The following is a 24,107-nucleotide window of genomic DNA, read 5'->3' on the forward strand; positions in this document are numbered from 1 at the left end:
AGTAGGCACATACATATCAGTATATTCATATACACAATATATACAAAAGTATGTGGAGTTCCCTTCAAATTAGTGGATTCGGCTATTTCAACGACAGCCGTTGCAGACAGGTGTATAAATTTGAGCACACAGCCATGCAATCTCCATAGACAAACATTGGCAGTAGAATGGTCTTACTGAAGAGCTCACTGTCTTTCAACGTGGCACCGTCATAGGATGCCAACTTTCCAACAAGTCAGTTCGTCAAATTTCTGTCTTGCTAGAGCTGCCACGGTCAACTGTAAGTGCTGTTATTGTGAAGTGGAAACATCTAGGAGCACGGCTCAGTGGTGAAGTGGCAGGGGACCGTCGAGAGCGCGTAAAAATATTCTGTCCTCGTTTGCAACGCTCACTACCAAGTTCAAACTGCCTCTGGAAGCAACTTCAGCACAAGAACGTTTGTCGGGAGCTTCATGAAATGGGTTTCAGCAGTCTAAGATCCCCATGCGCAATGCCAAGAGTCGGCTGGAGTGGTGTAAAGCTCGCCGCCATTGGACTCTGGAGCAGTGGAAACGCGTTCTCTGGAGTGATGAATCACGCTTCACTATCTGGCAGGCCGATGGACGAATCTGGGTTTGCGAATGCCAGGAGAACGCTACCTGCCCGAATGCATAGTGCCAACTGTAAAGTTTGGTGGGGGAGGAATAATGGCCTTGGGCTGTTTTTCATGGTTCGGGCTAGGCCCGAACGGGTTCGTTTTAGTGAAGGGAAATCTTTTAACCCCATCGAACACCATTGGAATAAATAGGAACGCCGACTGCGAGCCAGGCCTAATCACCCAAAATCAGTGCCCGATCTCACTAACGCTCTTGTGGCTGATTGGAATCAAGTCTCTGCAGCAATGTACTAACATCAAGTGGAAAGCCTTCCCAGAAGAGTGGAGGCTGTTATAGCAGCAAAGGGGGGACCAACTCCATATTAATGCCCATGATTTTGGAATGAGATGTTCAACGAGCAGGTGTCCACATGCTTTTGGTCATGTACTGTATTTTGACTTTGAACCGTAAATAGCAGTTTTGTATTCCAGAAATGCAGGAACTGACATGCTAATGCACTACACTAGGCTAAGTCAAGACAAGTTTCCATAACATCCTTAGGCTATACTCAATTTAGAAAACATGCAGAATTTCTTACAAAAAAAAGCATTACATGTACTCATATGGCTGGTACTGGTACGTTATTCTTCTGACATGACATAGTGCTTTACAGTCATTTACCCACTAAATGGACAAACACAACAACAGGTAGCACAGTACAGGACATGTTAGTGAACATGAGATGCTTGTTTTGGTGACCCTGTAATAATCAGAGTAAGCGGACACTTGAGCTTGGCCTATAGGCTATAGATAGGCTATAGCTGAAGCACCTGATCCATCTCTACTTCAGGCAGAGATAGGCACACTCTCATTAGTGGGACTGTAAATAAATAATTGACTTACTCTTAACTGCCTCATAGCTATTCAGTAGGACATTTGATATACCCAGTAGCAACATTTGAGAGATACTTATCACTAATATTACGCCTATCGGTTATATATTGAATGGCCTAAGTAAGCAGGCTTCGTTTAATCTTTATTTAGTATTTCCTGCTTTTACATTTCAGTGCTAGCTGTAATCAAATGGAAACTCAAGCAAAGCAAGCATATTACATTTTTGTTTATTGATCTCTATCTGATCATTATGGCAGGACAAATGGACGAGTTTGATTTGTCTGAACCGAGATGCACCAGGCTATGGCCTGTGATGTGACCAGGCAGCCACCGCACAGCCATCTTGGCACCGCTCCTCAATTGTCAAACATATTTTGGAAGCTATAGAAATGCATTTATTAATGTCTGCATTGGTTTTTGACATGTTTATTCTATCACAGACACTTTAATGCATAATTATAAATTATATTATGTGAACTAAATATAGAAAACAAGTACTTAACGTTTTTTGTTGTTGAGAGTACTAATGTGACTGTCACCACTACAACAACAAAAATACTTAAATAAATGTAATTTTGTCCTTGAAAGATTTATATGAAATACTGCCGAATTCCATTCATTCCTAAGGAGGACTGCTCCTACTAGGGAGTGCCAATATGGCCTCCGGTGGTTTCAAAGACAATACATATAGCATCGGCAATATAGGTTTTATATGGGTCAACGGTTGTAGACCATCTTGCAATGACTAATCAAAGTTTGATGATGAGTTGATTATTTGAATCAGCTGTGTAGTGCTAGGGTAAAAAACAAAACGTGCACCCAGGGTGGGCACCAGGACCGAGTTTGGGAAACCCTGATCTAGTCCAGGGCTGTTCAATGTTGGTCCTGGAGGGCCAAAACACTTCTGGTTTTTGTTTCTACTTGGTAGTTAATAGCCCTCGCCTGGTGTCTCAGGTCTGAATTAGTCCCTTATTTGAAGAAGAAGAAGAACCAGAACCAGAAGTAGGTACCGACATTGAACAGCCCTAGTCCAAGTATTGCATAATTCCACTATTTGGATCCGTTTGTTTGACTTTTATTTTGAAGGCTATTCAACGATTGTTGCTCACCACTAATGCTGCTCATGTCACATTGGCGACAAGAAGACTGCGTCGCAGTAGCTACAAACGTTGTCAACAAATATGCCAAATCTACCACACCGTGCAAGATCTGTCTGCTGATGAATTAAGGTAAATTGATACCTTCTGTGATTTATGTGACAATATTGTTAAGTTATAATGGTTATTTCAGTTTTGTAGCTAGAAAAAGTCAAATCGATGTTGTTGTGCTACAATGGCTAGCGCGGTAACGTAACTGCCGATGTTAGCTGCCTGCCCGGGTTGGCGCAAAATTACTAACTAGTTAAGTAATTTACGGTAAACAGCTGGTTTGCATGGCTAGCTACAGTGGTCTCTGTTTTGCTGACAAATCCGGAATTGGGCTGTCTGATCGGACAGAGTAACAGTAGTGGAGTCTTTTTGTGTGCACTAACTCTGCCGTGGCTCGTTGGTCAAAGCCTACGGGGACATTATGTGCTTATTTTGATTTCATAAATGTTTAAACATTTGATAAAGGTAATGTGAACTGACTGGTTGTCATAGAAAAAAAACGTATAACATCTACTAAACCTGTGTTAACCTCAGACGTTCATTTATGCGTTTATCCAAAAAAAAACTATTTCATTTCCCCTGCACTGCACCAACAAGCCATGGGGCTAACTCATTTTCATTTTAGGACTACAAACGGGCGAGTTCTATAGATACATCAGTCTTGGGGATGCTCTAATACTAGCTTTTGATCTGTTAGTTACTAAGATAACTAGCTAACTCGAGTGGTTGTGTTGATGTGGTCACCTTTTTAGTCATAGATTGAACCAGAATCTGGCTTTACAGGAGACGTTGAATATCCAATGCCATATTCTGGTCCAGTCATAGAGGTTCTACTACCCAGCACAGCTTTGTTAATCCACTAAATCTATGCCTAAATTTATGCCTGTTTTACCATTAAGTTCCTGGTTTTCCAGCTTGATTGCGCCTGCAATTGTCCTTGTTTGTGCCTGTGTCAACTATGGAGACAACTCAAGTGACTTTGGCAGTTAGGGGAGACACATCCCCAGGTAAGACCAACCCCTACTGCAGGGCAGCAGACCCATCTGAAACAAGAAGACTATTCAATTCAGGACAACTTTAGACAGAAAGATTGACAACGAACCAGGCAGTCAGGAATGTCAGCTTTTAGTTAATCTCAGTTAGCTGACCCGGATCTAAAATCTTGAGTAATTTGGTCAGATGCTCGATTTACGTAGTTTGTCCACGAGAATTTAGCTGAAAAGCACTTGATCATTAGAGCCTGATGAGAGAGGGTGAGTGTGTACAGTTATGACTCATTTAATTGAACGTAATAATATGGTGTATGACTAGGTGAGGTGATAGCTGTGGTTGGTAGCTGTGAAGCTTTAGGAGGCTGGTGCCATCAAAGAGCTGTGACCCTACAACCGGCTGAACACGATGGGTAAATATCACTTCACTTTTGAATATGCTATGATCTGAATGATTTCTGTGTGTTTTAAGTAATTGAACATTGTGTAGCTCAGATGGTAAGAGCATGGCGCTTGCAACGCCAGGGTTGTGGGTTCGATTCCCACGGGGGACCAGTACGAAAATGTATGCGCTCGCCACTGTAAGTCGCTCTGGATAAGAGCGTCTGCTAAATGACTTAAATGTTATGTTCCTTCTCCAGGACATTGTGGAAGAGGACCGTCAGTGTGCCCAGAGGTGCTGTGCCAACCTATCGTTACTTCAAAGGCCACTTCCTGGAGTCAAAGGTGAGCTCATCTTTATATGTACGGTCAGCATGTGAAGTAATCGGACATATTAAAGAAATTAACCTATTTGATTGTGTTTGGCCTATTCAAATTCTAGTACCATAACATTAGAAAGCATTAGATTAGCTACGCTACAGCAGTTTTTAAAGGTCATCCGTGGATTATTTAGCTCACTTTCCCCACATCTGTGTTGATCCCCTCTAGCTCACCTCAGTGCAGTTTTTCCGTAATGCTCAGAGGAGAGCATCCATGCCTGGAGCTCTGCCAGCTGGCTATAGCTGAGCTTAGATTTGAGCACGGGACGTGAGCCTCTCCCCCATGTTATTTAATGCTGCGCTAGGATAGACTTGGAAGTTGGAACACACACCGCGTGTTCTTCACCACTCTAATTATTAATGTCAGTATGTAACGTTCTCTCTACGTCCGTCTTGGACGTTCAAATTTCACAATAAAAAATAAAAAAAGCTTTACCTCGTACAGAGAGAGAGCGTCAGGCTGTTATCTGTCCTACAGACAGTAGCATATGAAGCAAAGCTATCACACCCGTGATACGAGGCAAAACAAACTCATTTGAACTGTGCTGTCTCTCTGCCTGCTCTGAACTACTGCCATTGGACAAACAGCATTACTAACTCGTCAAAGAGCGTACAATCTTGACTCATGGGTGGAGCCCACACATTCAGATAGGCCAGTTGTAATGACAACACATTTTCACGTCTCTGGGGTCTAAATCTGTGATCTTTCAGAAGATGGTTAAATATTTTCGCGTAGGTGAGGACATGATGCTCAAGTTCTTCCACCTACCGACCTAATGAATCCCTTTTTTCAGATTTCAACCAAAAGTGGCTCGCTAATTGGTGACTATACCTTTGAGACCGACGTGAACATTGACTGTATTTGATAAGTCTTAATGCTGTACTAAACATTGGCATTGCAGAGTGCAGGTGGTCCCTGTCAGGTGATAGTCACTAAGTGGGAGACCCATCAGCAGCCACGTCTGATGAGCCCCACAGGTATATACACCAGAACAATACCCGGCTTGGTTTGGGGGAATGTACAGTATCTATGCTTTGCTGAGGCAAGTGGGTTGGAGGTCACATTGTGTTGTTTTAACTAGAATGTTCTAGAGCGGAGGAAACGCTAGTAGATGTGACCACTCAAACTCAGACAAAACAAAAACTCAGACAAAGGTCATTCAAAATCAGCTTAATAGTAAACAATTGAATAAACCTTATTTTGTTCCTAAATCCTTCCACCTGATACTTTTTGGACAATGTTTAAAACAAACCTTTTTGTGCTGTTGTTGGATGTTTGGTATGTTGTGTATCATGGTTGAAATGAGAGAGATGGTTTGTTTGTAAAAGGCCTCATGCCTATTTTATTATCTTGCAGAATCACACCTTGATATTGACGATGGCCAATTTGGATTCCACAGTAAGTCAAATAATTACATCACGTCTTGATTAATCCATTTTGGGAAATAATTATTATGTCTCGCTGTTGTCTGGAAAATACATTGGCCATGTCATGGTAATATATAATTGCAATCTCTTCACCCCATTGCACAGGTGAACTAGGAAAAAGCCAATTTGACATTGAATGCAAAGACCTCAGGGTAGTCCTTTGTTATGCGCTAAGGCCCAGATCCCGACCAGAGTTAAGCACGCGTAAATGAAACGTTATTCCTTTTGATGTGCTTTTCTCTTTGTGTAGTCTGCCCTTGAACGCAAGCATGAGAATAGCATGCTATTCACCCACTATTTGAGGTGGCGCTGGAATAAACGAAGGTGTGCTGCGTCACAATTGCGTCACATTCTGACCTTGACTTAATTCACTAATAAGTCCACCACTTTTACGCACAAGGAAACAATGAATATGGTCGAGCAACCCTACCGCTTCCAAGTGGGAAAAGCGTCAACATTTTTTCCTGATAGAAGTACCACCATTTCTCCATGAACTGTAAATGAGTAATCCGTTTGGAGAAGGGGATTGTAAATACACATAGCAATTGTTTTAGATGATTTTAGTGGATCATATTAGGTTAACGTTGTTCAATAATTTGGGATATGTATTAGAATCATTGTGGAACTCAGTCCACACGTAGTAGGTTAAAGCTGGAGCCTGGCGCACGGTTCAGACGGGTTGCACGGACTGGACCTCTGTCATACAGTTCCATGATTGATAGGATTATTCTTCAACGCCCATTATATGCTTATTTCCACCTTCCAATATTTCATGGATTGAACTTGAACAGGACAACTTTCAGGATGAATCAAACCACTGTCATTTTTTTTAAAAGTTCCTCAATATACAGTATTACGTGTGTAACTGTTTGAAGAGGCTTTTTATTTTATTTTTTATTATTCATACATGCGCTCCTAATCCTAAAATGCGTGTAAATTATCAATTATTTTATTTTTTTACCATTTAGTGCTGAAACGGAGATGAATAAGCATAGTGGATTTCTTTCATTAATCCCTATATTCTGAACCCGTTTTCTATTGACTATGTTGGCAAAATTCGAATCAAATGTGCACCGTATTTAAAGGGATGGCTTAAGATAAATGCACTGAAACCCCTATTGAACCGACAACTCCATGAGAATCAGTTGGCCCAGAGAGTGGGAGGGTTTTCAGCGGTTGAATGAAATATATTCAGTGTGCGCAAGGTAGCCACACCTGCAGAGCGAGTTTTGCGACCAAATAAGCTAAGTCTGAATACCAAATACTGAGAAGTGCGTAGAGTAAAGGTATACATTTCTTATGTTGGGATCGGGCCCTAAAAACAAGATGAAGATTAACTAAGGGCTCATAAACTGCTAATCACAGACTAAGTACGTAAAGAAAATACTGTAGGAGCCTATACTAAATAACTGCGGTATGACTCAATCCTTTGGTGGAACTTAACTCTTCGAAGATTACATGTAAAACACTTCCCCGTTAGACGGTTAGTTATCTGGTAGTAGAACATACTGATTGAAGTGAATTTGACTGTCTCCCCATGCTACAGTTGACTCTGTTTGAACAATTACTTTTATTCCCATAGCTCTTTTCTCAAAATCAAAGTGCTTTGCGTTGTTTTGCGGATAGCAAACCTCATCCACCACCAATATGCACTGTTACTCACCTGGGTGACTCAAACGGTGGCCATTTTGTGCCAGAATGCTTACCACATGTTTCCCTGCAACGCCTCTCTGCAGACGGCTCGGCGTGTATAGACTCTGGGTGGCTGACGTGCCAGACAGAGATCCGTCTGCGTCTGCACTACTCCAAGACGTCTCCCGTCTCCATCACCAAGAAGAAATACAAGAAGTCTCGCTTCAGGTGAGAGCAGGAGACGTGGCTCCAATTCAAGAATTTACGCAAAATCCCATTGAATTGATCCCAAAATAACTTATGGGATCAAACCAAATATGGCTTTAAAATAAACAGCTACACCTTTATGGATGAAATATGCGTCTGTAAATACACTAGTCTATCGGTCATAGTCACGCCTTTTTCAGATCCTCGCCCCTCTTGACCTCTCTTGACCTGTGACCTTTCCCATCTGTCCCCAGGATCAAGCTGACGCTTGAGGGTGTGGAGGAGGATGAGGAAGATGACGAGCCGGAGCAGAGCGCCGCGTCGTGGCACAAGATGACCACCACGCTGGAGACCAGTATGATCAGTGGAGATGGGTACAAGTCCCGCCACTCCCAGCCCGAGTGTGGCTACGCCCTGGTGGCCTCACAGTGGACAGAGTACGTCATCCACACCATGGACCCCGACAACCTGGAACTCACCTTTGACTTCTTTGAGGTACTGTTCACAGCAGGATCAATATATTCGCCCGTTGACTTTTATGAGCACTACAGAAACTGCTTTGTGTTGTAATGTTTACATACTATTTTACTGTGTGTATAATATAAAAAAATATATATTTGGGGTCACTTAGAAATGGCCTTGTTTTTGAAGGAAGATTATTTAAATTAAAAAAATTCCATTTAAAATAACATCAAATTGATCAGAAATGCAGTGTAGACATTGTTAATATTGTAAATGACTATTGTAGCTGGAAACGGCTGATTTTTAATGAAATATCTACATAGGTGTACAGAGGCCCATTATCAGCTACCATCACTCCTGTGTTCCAATGGCACGTTGTGTTAGCTAATCCAAGTTTATCATTTTAAAACGCTAATTGATAGAAAACCCTTTTGCAATTATGTTAGCACAGCTGAAAACTGTTGTCCTGATTTTAAAGAAACAATGAAACTGTCCTTCTTTAGACTAGTTAAGTATCTGGAGCATCAGCATTTGTGGGTTTGATTACAGAATCTTAACGGCCAGAAACAAAGCACTTTCTTCTGAAACTCGTCAGTCTATTCTTGTTCTGAGAAATGAAGGCTATTCCATGTGAGAAATTGCCAAGAACCTGAAGGTCTCGTACAGCGCTGTGTACTACTCCCTTCACAGAACAGCACAAACGGTCTCTAGGAGATGCACTGCAGTACTTAATGGCCACACCAGTTACTTTTGATTTTGACCCCCCCCCTTTTGTTCATGGACACGTTATTCCATTTCTGTTAGTCACATGTCTGTGGAACTTGTTCAGTTTGTCTCAGTTGTTGAATCTTGTTATGTTCATTCAAATATTTACACATGTTAAGTTTGCTGAAAATGAAAGCAGTTGACAGTGAGAGGACGTTTCTTTTTTTGCAGAGTTTAGTTGATTGTATTAAAACACACAGGGTGTGTCTATATGGAAAAATGCACCTTTAAAAACAAATATTTGAAAGAACAGACAGGTACAGCCCAGCCCGTCTGACGTATTCCAGTCTTGGCTCATCCTATGTAATTTCTGTACACACTTTATTTTTACACTGTCTATCCCCTTTATGGATATCTATCACTCGTTCTGTTATGTAACATTTTAGATTTGTGTTGCTAGGTATTACTGCAATGTTGGAGCTAGAAACAAGCATTTCGTTGCACCTGCGATAACCATTTGCAAATCTGTGTAAACCACCAATACATTTTAATTTGTAGGTGTACTCCCAAACCACTATTGTACCAAAAAAATGAGTGTCGGGCCCTGTATGTGTACGATAGTTGGTGTATTAACCCTTTCCTCCCCTCTACAGGAAGACATGGGTGAGCACGTGATGCCAGGGGATGCCCACCCAGGGACGGCGGGTACAGCCTGCCTCCTCTCCTCATTCTTCGTGGAGAGTGGCAAGGACACGGGTGTGGTCACTCTGCCCATCATGAAACGCAACTCCAGACAGACCCTGGGCAAAGTCAGAGGTGAGCAACCCTACCCCTCCGCAACAAGTAGTCTGGTAAAAGCGTAGAACATTTCAACTAAGTTGCTTGAGATACACCCATGTAACTCTGACTTCTTTGTAAATCAGGTATTGATATCAATGGGGGATTTGCACAAAACTTGGTTCGGATACCGGACTTATTGAACTTGTATATTTCTCTAAGAGTGACAGAGGATGTACTAAACATAAATCGATCACTAGGATGCAGCCTGTATTGGCTGACGGGTCTTTGAATTTTTACCAGACGTGGAATTAGAGTATTGTAAGTCTGCGCATATAGTTCCTCCCGCAGACATTTTCCCGACGTAAACAATCAACTTTCCCTTTAGCGTGGAACTGTCAAACAAGATGGGGAAAACAGGAACTATTATAGGGTTGGCTGACTTGAGATGACTTGGGGGCCAGAGGGTTAGCTAAGATGTTTCCCTGGTAAAAAATCGCGCCTAATGTATTTTTCTATTCCAGTGGACTACCTGGTGATCCGTCCTATCGAGGGACTGCAGTGTGACATGAGCTCCTCCTTCACCAAGTACTGGAGGAAGAGGAGTGCCCCCCTGGACGTAGGCCACAGAGGGGCCGGCAGCACACACGCAGCCAAGTGCGAGAAACGCTCACGAGCATTACATAATAGATTGTTAGAAGTTCTTAAATGTGTGTTGACGCAGGTCTCTAGGAAGGGCCTACTCATAAGAACACAAATACCCTTTCATTCTTTGTTTATTGAATGTTTGAATGCAATTGTTCTGTACCGTATGACTTCAAAGTTGCAGCGCAGGTTAGGACATGCTCAGTCAGAGTACACATCAACAGAGGAAGTCACGGTCAGCGAACAGCAAAGACGTGCCTCTGAATCTCAGCTAGGAGTTGTGTGTGTTAGCGTGCAGGTCATTAACTAGTAGTCTGATCATACGCTTCATACTTAACAAGATTACGTCTGTATCTGTTATACTGTACATCGTGATTTGGATGTCTTTGGTTTTGGCCTAAAAATGTCTGGTTTTGTTTTTCAGACATACCAAAGTCAGGGAGAACACCATTGCTTCGTTCAAAAGTGCTGCCAATCATGTGAGTATTCCTACGTGGAGGTAAAAAAAACTGAAACATAAACACATTTTCCTCTTGTGTTCCTCTAAATGTCTCTGATCGGTTGTCGCATCAGAGTTGACTGCATGTGTGTTTCTGCAGGGGGCTGCCTATGTGGAGTTTGACGTCCATCTCTCCAAGGACTGTGTCCCCATCGTGTACCACGATCTCACCTGTTGCATCTCCACGAAGAAGGTCAACCTCAATGACGACAGAACAAATCCCGTTTCTTTTCTGTTTCAACAATACCGTCCAATGCACTCTGTACAGCAGGGTTTCCCAAACTCAGGCCTGCCCCCCCCTCCCCCACCTGGGTGCAATTTTTTTTGTTTTTCCCTAGCGCTACACAGCTGATTCAAATAACTAACTCATTATTTGAGTCAGCTGTGTAGCGCTAGGGTAAAAAAACAGAACGTGTACCCAGGGATGGCCCGCAGCACCGAGTTTGGGGAAACCCTGCTGTACAACATCCTTGCTTTACTTTTTCCTCTCTTCCTCGTGTCAGAAAGGAGACAAGCACTCTTTGGAGCGGTTTGAAGTTCCGGTGAAAGATCTCACATACGACCAGCTACAGCAGCTCAAGGTGAAAGCTCTGCTAGCTACTGGCTTCTCCTTTTACTAGTGAATACGCTCAGAAGCCAGTTGTTGAACAGTTCATATGAAGAGTCCTTTTGAAGACAGTATGTGGATGTCTTGATTTGATTTTAGTCTTATGTAGTCTGTGGTTTGTCACTATTTTAAGAATGGGCAAAAGTGACGTGATATGAAGGATGACTTTTGTGTTTGATCTACAGCTGGGCCATGCTTCTGCCTTGAAGGTGAACGACCACAAAGGTATATTATCTTCTGTTTCATTAACTACGTCAATTATTTATCCTTAAGGCAAACAATGCTCTCATCCTCCTCTACTCTTGCAAAGCCATAGTTGTTAACCGACAATAATTCCAATCGGTATGGTGAAGAACAAACCTATGTCCTCTGATTGTGTGAACCAGCAGAGCAGGTGCTGTGTATAGGTGTGTGTGTGTGGCGAAGTGCATGGTTTACTCCCGCTTTGTTTTATAGATGACGACGACGAGGAAGAGGTTGACGAACACCAGCCCTTCCCTTCATTCTCACAGGTAAAAGTCCTCCTGGTCGACATCACCACTTGCGAGGTTACTGATGTGGACAAACTTATCCCACCCTTGAGGTTCTGTGTCCGATTACAACTGCCTCCCTATGCCATGTTCCAGATCTTCCATGCGGTGCCTGAAAACGTGGGCTTCAACATCGAGCTCAAGTGGATTTGTCAGATGAAGGTATGTACAGCCAGTCAGTGTTGCCGGTCATGAGAAGATTAGTTGGTCATGCCAGAAAGGACAAACGTGGCTGTATTATCTGAATCTACCTATAACCTATTTCAGTGTCTTTTGGCTTTCAAAGGGAATTTTGGTGATGTTTGCGCACGAAATTGCTTGATATTTGCTGCGGCAATTCTGACATTTTTGCGAGGCAATAGGTGCTGAATTTGAGCAATTTGTCGTGGAAATGCGCTGATGAGGGAAGAAGTTTGACGTGTGGCTTGATTGAACCATATTATACGGTAAATGTGCGTTGATTGGTTGACATTGCACGCCCTCTTTTTGTACTGCAGCGATAGGTTAGTGTTATGCGACGTTTTGACTCTTTTATGCGGAGACGTGCTGATTGGTCAAATTTGCAAGCTCTCGCATAATATGCAGGTAATTGTTGATTTTGCAAAACGAATTGCCATCTCAGACAGCTATTTGTTCTTTTAGGGTTGGGGCTCGTGGTTCAAGTGAAATAGGAAAGCTTTGCACTTTTGTAAATCCAAACATGGTCAGATAGTAACAACCCTTTTCACATTGGAATGTATTGTCTTCAACAGGATGGTTCGTGGGAAGGAAACCTGTCTTCCTACTTCAACATGAACCTGTTCCTGGACATCATACTGAGCTGTGTGCTGCAGAGAGCCGGCAAGAGACGCATCGTCTTCTCCTGCTTCGACCCTGACGTCTGCACTATGTAAGCATTACTCGGGGCGTCGAACTTTCTGCCTGCTGCACAGTCACTATGGAAGCTCTAGTCTTGAACGCCCGGTTAAATTGTCAAAATAAAGTTTTTTTTAAACTTTATTTTACAGTTAAGAACAAATTCTTATTTTCAATGACGGCCTAGGAACAGTGGGTTTAACTGCCTGTTCAGGGGCAGAACGACAGATTTGTACCTTGTCAGCTCGGATTTGAACTTGCAACCTTTCGGTTACTAGTCCAACGTTCTAGCCACTAGGCTACCCTGCCGACATGCAGGTAAATGTCAAAATAAAAGGAAACCCCAACAGTTCCTAATAGGGCGTTTGGCCACCCACCAACAGCTTAAATGCACATTGGCATAGATTCTACAAGTGTCTGCAGGGCTCCACTGACTTTTTCAGTTGGTGGCACCCTCCACCCAAAAATTGTGCAGCGTCCCACAACACAATACGATTTGAGTCCTCTTAGAAAGTCATTTCAGAATGCTTTATTAACACGTGTAATAGACTGCTGAGATGGTATTCAATAAATAAGTTGTTGCATCTAACATGTCCAAGTAGGAATGCGTGATTCAAAAATATTTTGATATGCAACCTAATCCAGTGATTGTCATGAATTTTGGGTTGACAATAAGTCACAATTTTGGGGATAATTTTTTTTGCTGTGAAAATAGTGTTTATTTTTTTGGGGAGGGGTTAAATAGAATTTGCCTTCATCTTTATGTGCACTAATATTATATATAGGTCTAATTCAAGTGGTGCCAATTCACCACCTGAGGAAGTAGAAACTCGAAACACATTAGCTAGATTGCTGACTCTAAATATAACACCTACTGCTAATAGCTATGTATTAATCTAACAGTAAATCCAATGTCCTAAAAACAACTTTGCAATGAGGCTTAGTGCGATGGCCGATGCGCAATTCTTCTTCTTAAAATGTTGAAATGTTATAGGGGCACACAAGGGGGGAGACTGTAATGAGCGAGCCTCTCACACTGAAGACAGGCACAGCGGCAGAGCATGAGGATAATGCAATTTACTGTCTAACAAATTCATGGTTGCAAAAAATAGGATGTTTTGATTCAGGTGTCCAGGTAGAATGTGCAGCTCACACCAGTGCGACCAATTAGAAACCCAAATAGCATGTGAAATTTGCCGCACTCTTTGTATGAAAGTCGCTGGCTGGCGCTATGGATTACAGTTAGAACAAGCTAATCAATTTCAGCTCGCGTGGACGCTTGTTAAAGTTTGGTGCGTGTACAGTTTAAGGTATTTAGCTAAATACAAGTTACCTGAACTCGTGAGATACTCCACACATTTATTTTTAGGTCTTCAAATTATAACGACCTATTTCAGCGTATTGTTTTGACACTGGGCAGAAATCCAAGACAACCGCAAGCAGCAACAGTGTCATTTTCAACTTGTTTTAGGAATATAAATAATACTTAATCAAAAAAATTAACAGGATTGTACTTTGTCAGGTCAACTACTGAATGAGACCAAAAACTTTCTATGATTTATTTATCCAGAAATCTGTGTTCGCCTGCTGAACTGAGGCCTAGTTGTAATTTGTGAAGTTGTAATTTGAATGTTGGACTGCCTATGACAAATGTTTTATGTGCCTGTTATAAAGGCTTTATCAAATTAACATTTTATTGGTCACATGCGGATGTTGCGAGTGAAATGTTTGTGCTTCTAGTTCCGACAGTACAGCAATATCTAACAATTCCACAACTACCTAATACACACACATCTAAGTAAAAGCATGGAATAAGGATATAAAAAGAAACGTCCTCTCACTGTCAGCTGTGTTTATTTTCAGCAAACTTAACATGTGTAAATATTTGTATGTACATAAGATTCAACAACTGGAGACAAACTGAACAAGTTCCATAGACATGTGACTAACAGAAATAGAATGTGTCCCTGAACAAAGGGGGGGTCAAAAGTAACAGTCAGTATCTGGTGTGGCCACCAGCTGCATTAAGTACTGCAGTGCATCTCCTCATGTACTGTACCAGATTTGCCAGTTCTTGCTGTGAGATGTTACCCCACTCCTCCACCAAGTCCCCTGCAAGTTCCCAGACATTTCTGGGGGGAATGGCCCTAGCCCTCACCCTCCCATCCATCCGGTCCCAGACATGCTCAATGGGATTGAGATCCGGGCTCTTCACTGGCCATGGCAGAACACTGACATTCCTGTCTTTCAGGAAATCACGCACAGAATGAGCAGTATGCCTGGTGGCATTGTCATGCTGGAGTGTCATGTCAGGATGAGCCTGCAGGAAGGGTACCACATGAGGGAGGAGGATGTCTTCCCTGTAACGCACAGCGTTGAGATTGCGACAGTCTGAGCACTGATGGAGGGATTGTGCGTTTCTGGTGTAACTCGGGCAGTTGTTGTTGCCATCATGTACCTGTCCCGCAGGTGTGATGTTCAGATTTCCCGATCCTGTGCAGGTGTTTTTACACGTGGTCTGTCACTGCGAGGACGATCAGCTGTCCGTCCTGTCTCCCTGTAACGCTATCTTAGGAGTCTCACGGTACGGACATTGCAATTTATTGCCCTGGCCACATCTGCAGTCCTCATGCCTCCTTGCAGCATGCCTAAGGCACTTTCCAGAGTCAGTAGAAAGGCCTCTTTAGTGTCCTAAGTTTTCATAACTGTGACCTTAATTGTCTGTGAGCTGTTTGTGTCTAAACGACCGTTCCACAGGGTGAAGCGTAAGTGTAGCCATAAATGTTGAATTCTCCCCCAGGGTTCGTCAGAAGCAGAACAAGTACCCTATCTTGTTCCTGACCCAGGGCATCTCTGAAACCTATCCTGAGCTCATGGACATCCGCTGTCGGACCACACAGATCGCCATGAGCTTTGCGCAGAGCGAAAACATCCTGGTGAGTGGTGGAACTGGGATATAGCGTTCAGTTGTTCGTTGACAAAGTCTCTGTACTAATGTAGCGGATCAGTCGACACTCTGACGTCTGTCTGTCCATCTAGGGTATCAGTGCCCACACAGAGGAGCTGCTTCAGAACCTGGAGCACATCCGAGAGGCCCAATCTAAAGGCCTGGTGGTGTTCTGCTGGGGAGACCTCAACAACGACCACGACAACAGGACCAAGCTACGGGAGCAGGGCATCGACGGACTCATCTATGACAGGTAAACATCTGGCTGAACTGGTAAATCCATTTTGGCTCATTTAGGGGCGGTTTCCCGGACACAGATTAAGCCTATTCCTAGAATAAAAAGCACTTTCGATGGAGATTTGATCATGTTTCGTTTTTGTCCAGGGCTAGGTTTAATGGAAACCACCCCATTCTGTATAACAACAGTAGCAGCAATCTATTCAAAAGGTTATTTTTGCAGGATCTTATCCTGAGCGCATACATTTTTGTACTGGTCCCCCGTAGGAATTGAACCCACAACCCTGGCATTGCAAGTGCCATGCTCTACCAACTGAGCCACACGGGACATGTACACAAGTCTCCTTTGTGAGCACTTTTTTTTTTTTTTCTATTTATTCTGATCACACTATCAACAGCCTGTAATACACACTGTCTCATACTGTTGGCTGTTGCTCAAAGTTCTTGATTGGACTTCTGTCAGCATTGATTTCTACTCCGTCTCACTGACAAACACACACATCAGCGCTTCAGTCAGTATAGTGTAAACCCAATCAATCAGTGTATCAGTTAAGGACATCATCATATAAGAGGTTACATAACCTAAAAACGCACAGTAGGCTATTATTGAGTCACTTGGTGTTCCGCCACTGTAGCTAATGAAAGTAATAGTTATGAAATCAGAAGGAAATAAATTTCTTACATTCTGTAAAGTAGATGGCTAGGTCGGAGAGGGGTTTCGTTCAATGAACAGACATGTGACCTGACCTCAAAGAACTGGTTTTCTACTGCGTCAGCACTATAGGCATCTTTTACGGAAATAACACACATTTGAACTATGGCCTACGTGTTTGGTTAAGTCAGTGGATTCCGGGTTTTCGGAGGCCCCTATTTCTTCCAGCTGTGTTGGATCATTGGAATAGACCAGAGACCTTTTCTCCAGTCCCCTGTGTGTTGTCATGACAACCTGGAGTTGGTAGAACTTTCCCCTACCCTCTGATACAGGGTCAGATATTCTTTCAACCCTTATGATTAAAGTAAGAATTGGGGGTATGTAATCTGACCCTAGATCTGTGGTTGAGAGGGCAATTTCTACCTGCAATTGATAACGGTCTCTCTTTCTTTTAGAGTGTTAAATCTGGTGGCCAAATCATGTCATTGACTCTACTGGTTCTCCTGACGCCAGTAATGTCTCTGATTCCTGGTTGTGCTGTTTATATTTACTCACCCCCGATTTGGTTCCTCCTGACTACTGCCTGAATGAAAGGTCCCCTGGTCTGGTCACTAACTTGAACAGACCAGCAGGGTTCCATGACAACTTAGCCTAGGTAGTTCTCCACACATTTTGACATTGTTATGCTTTTCCTGAGATAATTTGCACTTTTTATGAAAGTGTGTATCCAAATTTTATGTGACTTTTTTAAAATTTAAAATATTAGGAAAGCAATGATTGGTAAACTGGCACCTCTGACAAATAAAATGTGTGTGCCTTATATATCAGGTGTGGACCTTATCATGAAGTGCTTACTTACAAGCCCTTAACCAACAATGCAATTCAATAAATAGAGTTTTAAAAAAATACATTTGCTAAATAAACTAAAAAGAATAATCAAAACGTAACACCAAAAAATGAGGTTATATACAGGGTCGGGGTACAGGTTAGTCGAGGTAATTTTGCAAAGTGACTGCATAGATAATAAACAGCGAGTAGCAGCAGTATGTAAATGGTACGTGTGGCCATTTTGATTCATTGTTCAGCAGTCTTAACAATGCTGAACAATTAATCAAATGGCCACCTGGACTATTTTTATTACATAGAAACTGTTAAGGAGCCTTTTGGTCCTAGACTTGCTGCTTCGTTAACGCTTGCCGTGCCGTAGCAGAGAGAACAGTCTATGTCTTTGACAATTTTTTGGGGGCCTTCCTCTGACACAGCCTAGTATATAGGTCCTGGATGTCAGGAAGCTTGTCCCCAGTGATGTGCTGGGCCATACGCACTACCCTCTGTAAGTGCCTTACGGTCAGACTCTGAGCAGTTACCATACCAGGCGGTGATGCATTCGGTTAGGATGCTCTCGATGGTGCAGCTGTACAACATTTTGAGGATCTGGTGACCCATGCCAAATCTTTTCAGTCTCCTGAGGGGGAAATGGTGTCGTCGTGCCCTCTTCACGCCTGTCTTGGTGTGTTTGGACCATGATAGTTAGTTGGTGATGTGGACACCAAGGAACTTAATTCTTGACCCCGTTCCACTTCAGCCCCGTTGATGTTAATGGAGGCCTGTTCTGCCCTCCTTTTCCTGTAGTCCACGATCAGCTCATTTGTCTTTGCTCACATTGAGGGAGAGGTTGTCATCCTGGCACCACATTGCCAGGTCTCTGACCTCCTCCCTATAGACTGTCTCATCGTTGTTGGTGATCAGGCCTACCACTGTGTCGTCAGCAAACTTAATGATGGTGTAGTCGTGCTTGGCCATGCAGTCGTGAGTGAACAGGGAGTACAGGATGGGACTAAGCACCCACCCCTGATGGATCCCAGTGTTGAGGATCAGCGTGGCAGATGCGTTGTTGCCTATCTTTGCCACCTGGGGGTGACCCGTCAGGAAGTCCAGGATCCAGTTGCAGAGGGAGGTTAGAGTGGGTCTAAGGTTTCCCGGCATGATGACCAGCTTTTCAAAGCACTTCATTGCTACTGACGTGAGTTACGGGGCGGTAGTCATTTAGGCAGGCTACCTTTGGTTTCTTGGGTACAGATAATATGGTGGTCTGTTTGAACTATGTAGGTATTACAGACTCGGTCAGGAACAGGTTGAAAATGTCAGTGACGACACTTGCCAGTTGGTCCGCACATGCTTTGAGTACACGTCCTGGTAATCTGTCTGGCTTTGAATGTTGACTTGTTTAAAGGTCTTGCTCAGATCGGTTACGTAGAGTGTGATCACAGTCGTTTGGAACAGCTGGTGTTCTCATGCATGCTTGAGTGTTGCTTGCCTCTAAGCGAGCATAAAAGGCATTTAACTTGTCTGGCAGGCTTGCGTCACTGGGCAGCTCGTGGCTAGGTTTCCCTTTGTAGTCCGTAATAGTTTTCAAGCCCTGACACATCCGACGAGCTTCAGAGCCAGTGTAGTCGGATTCAATCTTAGTCCTTTATTGATGCTTTGCCTGTTTGATGGTTCGCCTGAGGCCGTAGGGGGATTTCTTATAAGCATCTGGATTAGTGTCCCACTCCTCGAAAGCGGCAGCTCTAGCCTTTAGCTCGGTGAGGATGTTGCCTGTAATCCATGGCTTTTGGTTGGGATATGCACGTAGGGGACACCGTTGTCGATGCACTTAGTCACTGGCTTCATCAATAAGGTGGTATACTCCTCAATGCCGTTGGATGAATCCCGGAACATATTCCGGTCTGTGCTAGAACAACAGTCTTGTAGTGTAGCATCCGCGTCATTTGACCACTTCCGTATTGAGCGAGTCACTGGTACTTCCTGTTTTAGTTTTTGCTTTTAAGCAGGAATCAGGATGATAGAATTATGGTCAGATTTGCTAAATGGAGGGAGAGCTTTGTATGTGTCTCTGTGTGGAGTAAAGATGGTCTAGAGTTTATTTTAATTTGTTTTTAATTTAAAAAATTGGGTTGCAGATGTGAAATGCTAGTAGAAATGAGGTAAAACATGTTTAAGTTTCCCTGCATTAAAGTCCCTGGCCACTAGGAGCGCCGCTTCTGGATGAACATTTTCTTGTTTGCTTATGGCCTTATACAGCTCGTTGAGTGCGGTCTTAGTGCCAGCATCGGTTTGTGGTGGTTAATAGACTGCTACGAATAATGTAGATGAACTCTCTTGGTAGTGGATAAAGTTTGCCCCTTTTTTTATATTCATGCTTGTATCAATTTTGTTTTCTGCTTTATCACTCCTGCGTACAACTCTTTAGTATTGACCATTTCCAGACAAAGGCTTATGTTAAGTGCATGGTGTATACAGCACACAGAGACTGGTTGTTTTTTTGGAATGTCAGGTAGGCAGGCAGTGTGGCTGTAAGAACCTGTTTTTACAATGAGCTGAAATCGGATCCATGTGCACTGAGATTATTACTCGAAGCTAATCCCTCCTGCTTTGTGCTACAACATTGTACAGTAGCTGATCATGTAATGTGAGTTTTAGATTTTATTGATAAGGTTATGTTGACATGCTATTGATCATGTAGATTAGCACTTTATGTAGACACTGAGGAACCCGTTACGTAGCCACTGAGGAACCAGATTCCAATCCTTATTAACCTCAACATTGTTTTGAACTTCCTTGTTCCCTGTTAAATCCGGAACTAGGATTGTGGACCTGCGGCAGTAAATCTGTCTTGACTGTATCTTTGGCTCCTATAACAGATGTTTTGTCCTCCTTTCTCTTTTTTTTTCTTCTTTTCTGCTCCTTTCTGTTTCACTACAGGATCTGTGACGACCAGGTTGAGCAGGCCAACATCTTCAAAGTAGAGGAGAAGCACACTCTGCAGGAGACTCTCAAGAGCTTTGTGTGCTCCTGTTACTCCATCCCCTGCCAGGCGCCTGTCTGCGTCACCGCCGCCAAGGTTCACAACGGCAGTGCCGAGTCCGACTCGGGCCTCAGCTCTTCCTGAGCAACTATCTGCCTCCGAAGGTTGTCTCTAGATAAGCATGCTAGACAGGACAGAAGCGGCAATGAATATAGGCAGAATTTATGAGCGAGTGTACACCCTTTTTAAAATTTCTTTTTTTTAGTTACATTGGAGCTACACTAGACGCTGATGAAAAACAGTCAGTTTTTTTACCTCCTACACCGGTAGAGTAACTTTTTGCCAACGTGAGCCACTTTATCCTAATGCAGCTCACACTGGAGATACAATCTTCAAAATGGAACCAAGTCTCTCTCAAAGCTCCCGTCCTTACGCCTGGTTTCGTTTAAATTGGAAGCGTCTCACGTTCTGCAAGCGTTACTCGTCCGGTGTCGCTTCTTACATTAGGGATTAGGTTTTGTGATTGGAATCAAATTGGTGATTTAAAAAGCTCTTCTGTCCTTTTTGTAGCATGGCCAGATATTGACAACCCCTTCCTGAACTGACGTCCACTGAAGCAATATTCAAGCTGTGTCCAGATGTGTTCTCGCAGCTGTTTGTTTTAACTAAGGAGGAGGGTGTTTTGCCAAAAAATGGCATCTGGTGTTTGTTATTAGGACTTCAGTTGAATGACTGTGGGATATTCACATCAGTTGCAATTTTATAAAGGAATTCACATTCGCATGTCTTCACTTAGAACTGAATGCCTACTCAAGGAATTTATATTGAGGTTTATATTTTATTATGCCGATTTGCTAAATACAAATCGAAGGTAAAATATACTGTATATTAGCTTTTCCAGAATGAGCTTTTCTTATTGGTGACATCTCTGTACACGTATTACAGTTCATGACTAATAACAGACCACAGTTTGTCTTCAGCTTCCTGGTTTAATTTAAGTAATATGTAGTTTTATGCGGATAATGATTTGCAACACTAGATTCTTTCTTTTTTGCATCTGCATTATGGTTGTCCGCATATGAAATAAGCCAGCATTTTACAGTGTTATTTTTGTTACATTACTAATCTAATTTTGAATGGTAGTGGCTACAATTCACAATAGATTTTCAATAGAACAAGATAATTTGGGACTGTGACAAACTCTCTCGCTCAGGTGATTTGTATTTTATTTTGATGTGTTTTTTATTTTTTCTTCAATGGTGCATTTGAACTCGAACTCGTGCAAACTGATTTTGTATTAGGACTGCCCTGAGCTATGCCATTAATGAAGTGTCATTTTATTGGATGACCAGATAATGAAGTGTTGCTATGGGTGCCTAAATCTGAACAGATTCATTTAATATTGCTTTAATGACCTGTTGAATAATTATTTTTTTTATTTTTGCTTTCAGCATCACTTTAAAATGTATTGGTGGGTTGTGAGCTGAATGTTCACCATTAGGGAGGGGTATATAGGTAACACTTTGTACTGGCTAGATCTAATCCACATAATAACTCACTCCCTAGCTAATTTGAAGGGAAGTAATGGTGCTTGCGCAACATCAGAAAGCCTTGATGGGGAAGTTGTATGAATTAACTAGTCTGACTGTTTGAATCTCTTCACACCTCACTCTGCCTAATGCAATAGAAGACCAAGATTGTTTCACATGGCACAGTTTCCCTGCTACATTGCAACTCATTTTTCCTACCGGATGTGTTTTGTTTGTACAGTTTATTTTATTTTTTGGTTTCAATGCACATTGAAGATGTAATGGTGTACCATGATTATATCCCTGAAAAACATAGACGCAAGCACTGTCTGAGTTCGTTAAGTAAAATAAATAACTTTTGAGACTCTTACCCCTACCTAGGTGTATGGAGTCGTCATGCATGCCCTTCAGAGTGCTATGGGTGACTGGAATTGAGGGTCACTCATGTCACACCCTTGATACTGTGTCAGGACAATACAATGCTAGCTAACTGAGATGAAATGAATAAAATGATTTAAAAACGTACTACTTTTGTAGGAGTTTCTGTCTTTTATATATTGCGATGGACATACTGGTAGGTACTAGTATGAGTGCTTTATTAGAGAAATAATGTTGGGTTTTTGTTATGAATTTATATCCACTAGAGGCCTTTTAGTTTTTGCCTGAAACATTCTCACCAACTGTCACTTTGTCTTGGGTGTACGTTGACTGACTCCCTCTGCCTTGGCAAGTCGCCATGTTTGTGTTGGCACTGAAGTGCTGTTTCCAGGAGATGTGCACCACCTTTACTAGTCTAGTGGACAGGGTCGAGCAGTTGTCACCACACAAGCACAGCTGGACCTATGAGCTGTCAACTTTATTCTGACACTCCCAGAGTAACACAATCGGAGCCATGCATTTGAGCAAATCCTGGGTGTCTAATTTGGCGTTCTTTCGGAATGCAGATTACGTTTTTGCACGGTTTATAGGAGATGAGTGTGAATGTTGAAGGGATTTGCCAACCCATAACCAACCGAGCATCTGGTTGTTGCGGTTTGAAAATTACTATTTTGTAACCCTGTAGAGGCAACCCTGCAAAATATGGATGTGACATATTTTTTTGTGCGTGTGTATATGATTAAAATCACATTCCTAGAACCTGTTTGTTCTCCCGGGGCTGTTTTACTTTTTTTTTTAAATGTATAGTCTGTTAGGAATACTTTTTGGTCCGGGAGAACGCCCCCTGGTGCCAGCAGACCGGCTCTTGGAGGATTTGAGGGTAAGATAGTGAAACTTATAAGAGAACTGTAAAAAGATCCCTCTAAATGAAATGAAATACTTACAATAATTTGTGTGGAAGGGGAGTAGGGAGAGGGGTGGGAAAGGGATACATGTAAACAAAATATTTTATGACATTGAAATATGCTTTTTTTTTTTATCATAAAAATATAAAAAATGTGCTGAGTAATTACTTGAGTAGAATAAAGTGAAATGATTTTCTAATTGGCCATATTCTAACTCGTTTTGTAAACTAACAGTGAAATGCTTACTTACAGGTCCTTTCAACAATGCAGAGAGAAAAATAATAGAAGGAAAACACAAGGAATAATTACACAATGAGCAAAGATAACTTGGATATATGTACACGGGCATCCAGTACTGAGTCGATGTGCAGGGTTATGAGGTAATTGAGGTGTATATATGTACAAGTAGCACAGGCGGCCGGTGGCGTGTTAAATGGAGTGGGCATAGTAATTTCTGAAATGGAACGCATCAAGCACATGGTTTCAATGTGTTTGATACCGTCCTCCCATCAGCAGTCTCCTGTGACATGTAGGTAGGGATAAAGTTATTACGCAACAGGATAGACAATAAGCAGCAGTAGCAGCAGCGTATGTGATGAGTCAAAAGAGTTAGTGCAAAGGAGGGTCTATGCAGATAGTCCTGGTAGCTATTTAGTTAACTATTTAGCAGTCTTATGGCTTGGGGGTAGAAGCTGTTCAGGGTCCTGTTGGTTCCAGATTTGGTCTATTGGGACTGCTTGCTGTACGGGAGCAGAGAGAACAGTCTATGACTTGGGTGGCTGAATTCTTTGACAATTTTTAGGGCCTTCCTCTGACACCAGCTGGTATAGAGGTCCTGGATGGCAGGGAGCTCGGCCCCAGTGATGTGCTGGGCCGTACACACTTGCGGTAGTGTTGTATGTATCGAACTGCTTTGCTTTATCTTGGCCAGGTCGCA

The 24,107-nt window shown here is 42.5% G+C and overlaps 1 protein-coding gene across 4 annotated transcripts; it reads left to right on the top strand.

The window, feature by feature from the left end:
• Positions 1-2,488: 2,488 nt before the first annotated feature.
• Positions 2,489-22,412, top strand: LOC139556614 (glycerophosphocholine phosphodiesterase GPCPD1-like). Of its 4 annotated transcripts, none has more exons than XM_071370776.1 (20): positions 2,489-2,698; positions 3,517-3,624; positions 3,929-4,019; positions 4,248-4,332; positions 5,270-5,345; positions 5,725-5,766; positions 7,532-7,655; positions 7,889-8,129; positions 9,455-9,617; positions 10,103-10,235; positions 10,648-10,702; positions 10,823-10,915; positions 11,226-11,303; positions 11,515-11,554; positions 11,786-11,841; positions 11,956-12,021; positions 12,612-12,748; positions 15,515-15,650; positions 15,754-15,914; positions 20,316-22,412. In XM_071370776.1, exons 2-20 carry the CDS (start codon positions 3,576-3,578, stop codon positions 20,500-20,502), a joined length of 2,013 nt encoding a protein of 670 aa, XP_071226877.1. In that variant the 5' UTR covers positions 2,489-2,698; positions 3,517-3,575; the 3' UTR covers positions 20,503-22,412. The 4 variants fall into 4 exon arrangements, with proteins under 4 accessions (XP_071226877.1, XP_071226876.1, XP_071226878.1 ...); XM_071370775.1 differs by having other exon boundaries at positions 3,532-3,624; XM_071370777.1 differs by lacking the exon at positions 3,517-3,624 and having other exon boundaries at positions 2,493-2,698.
• Positions 22,413-24,107: the final 1,695 nt, after the last annotated feature.

This window comes from Salvelinus alpinus, chromosome 27 (genome assembly GCF_045679555.1).
Source record: "Salvelinus alpinus chromosome 27, SLU_Salpinus.1, whole genome shotgun sequence".
In the NCBI taxonomy this organism is placed as follows: Eukaryota; Metazoa; Chordata; class Actinopteri; order Salmoniformes; family Salmonidae; genus Salvelinus; species Salvelinus alpinus.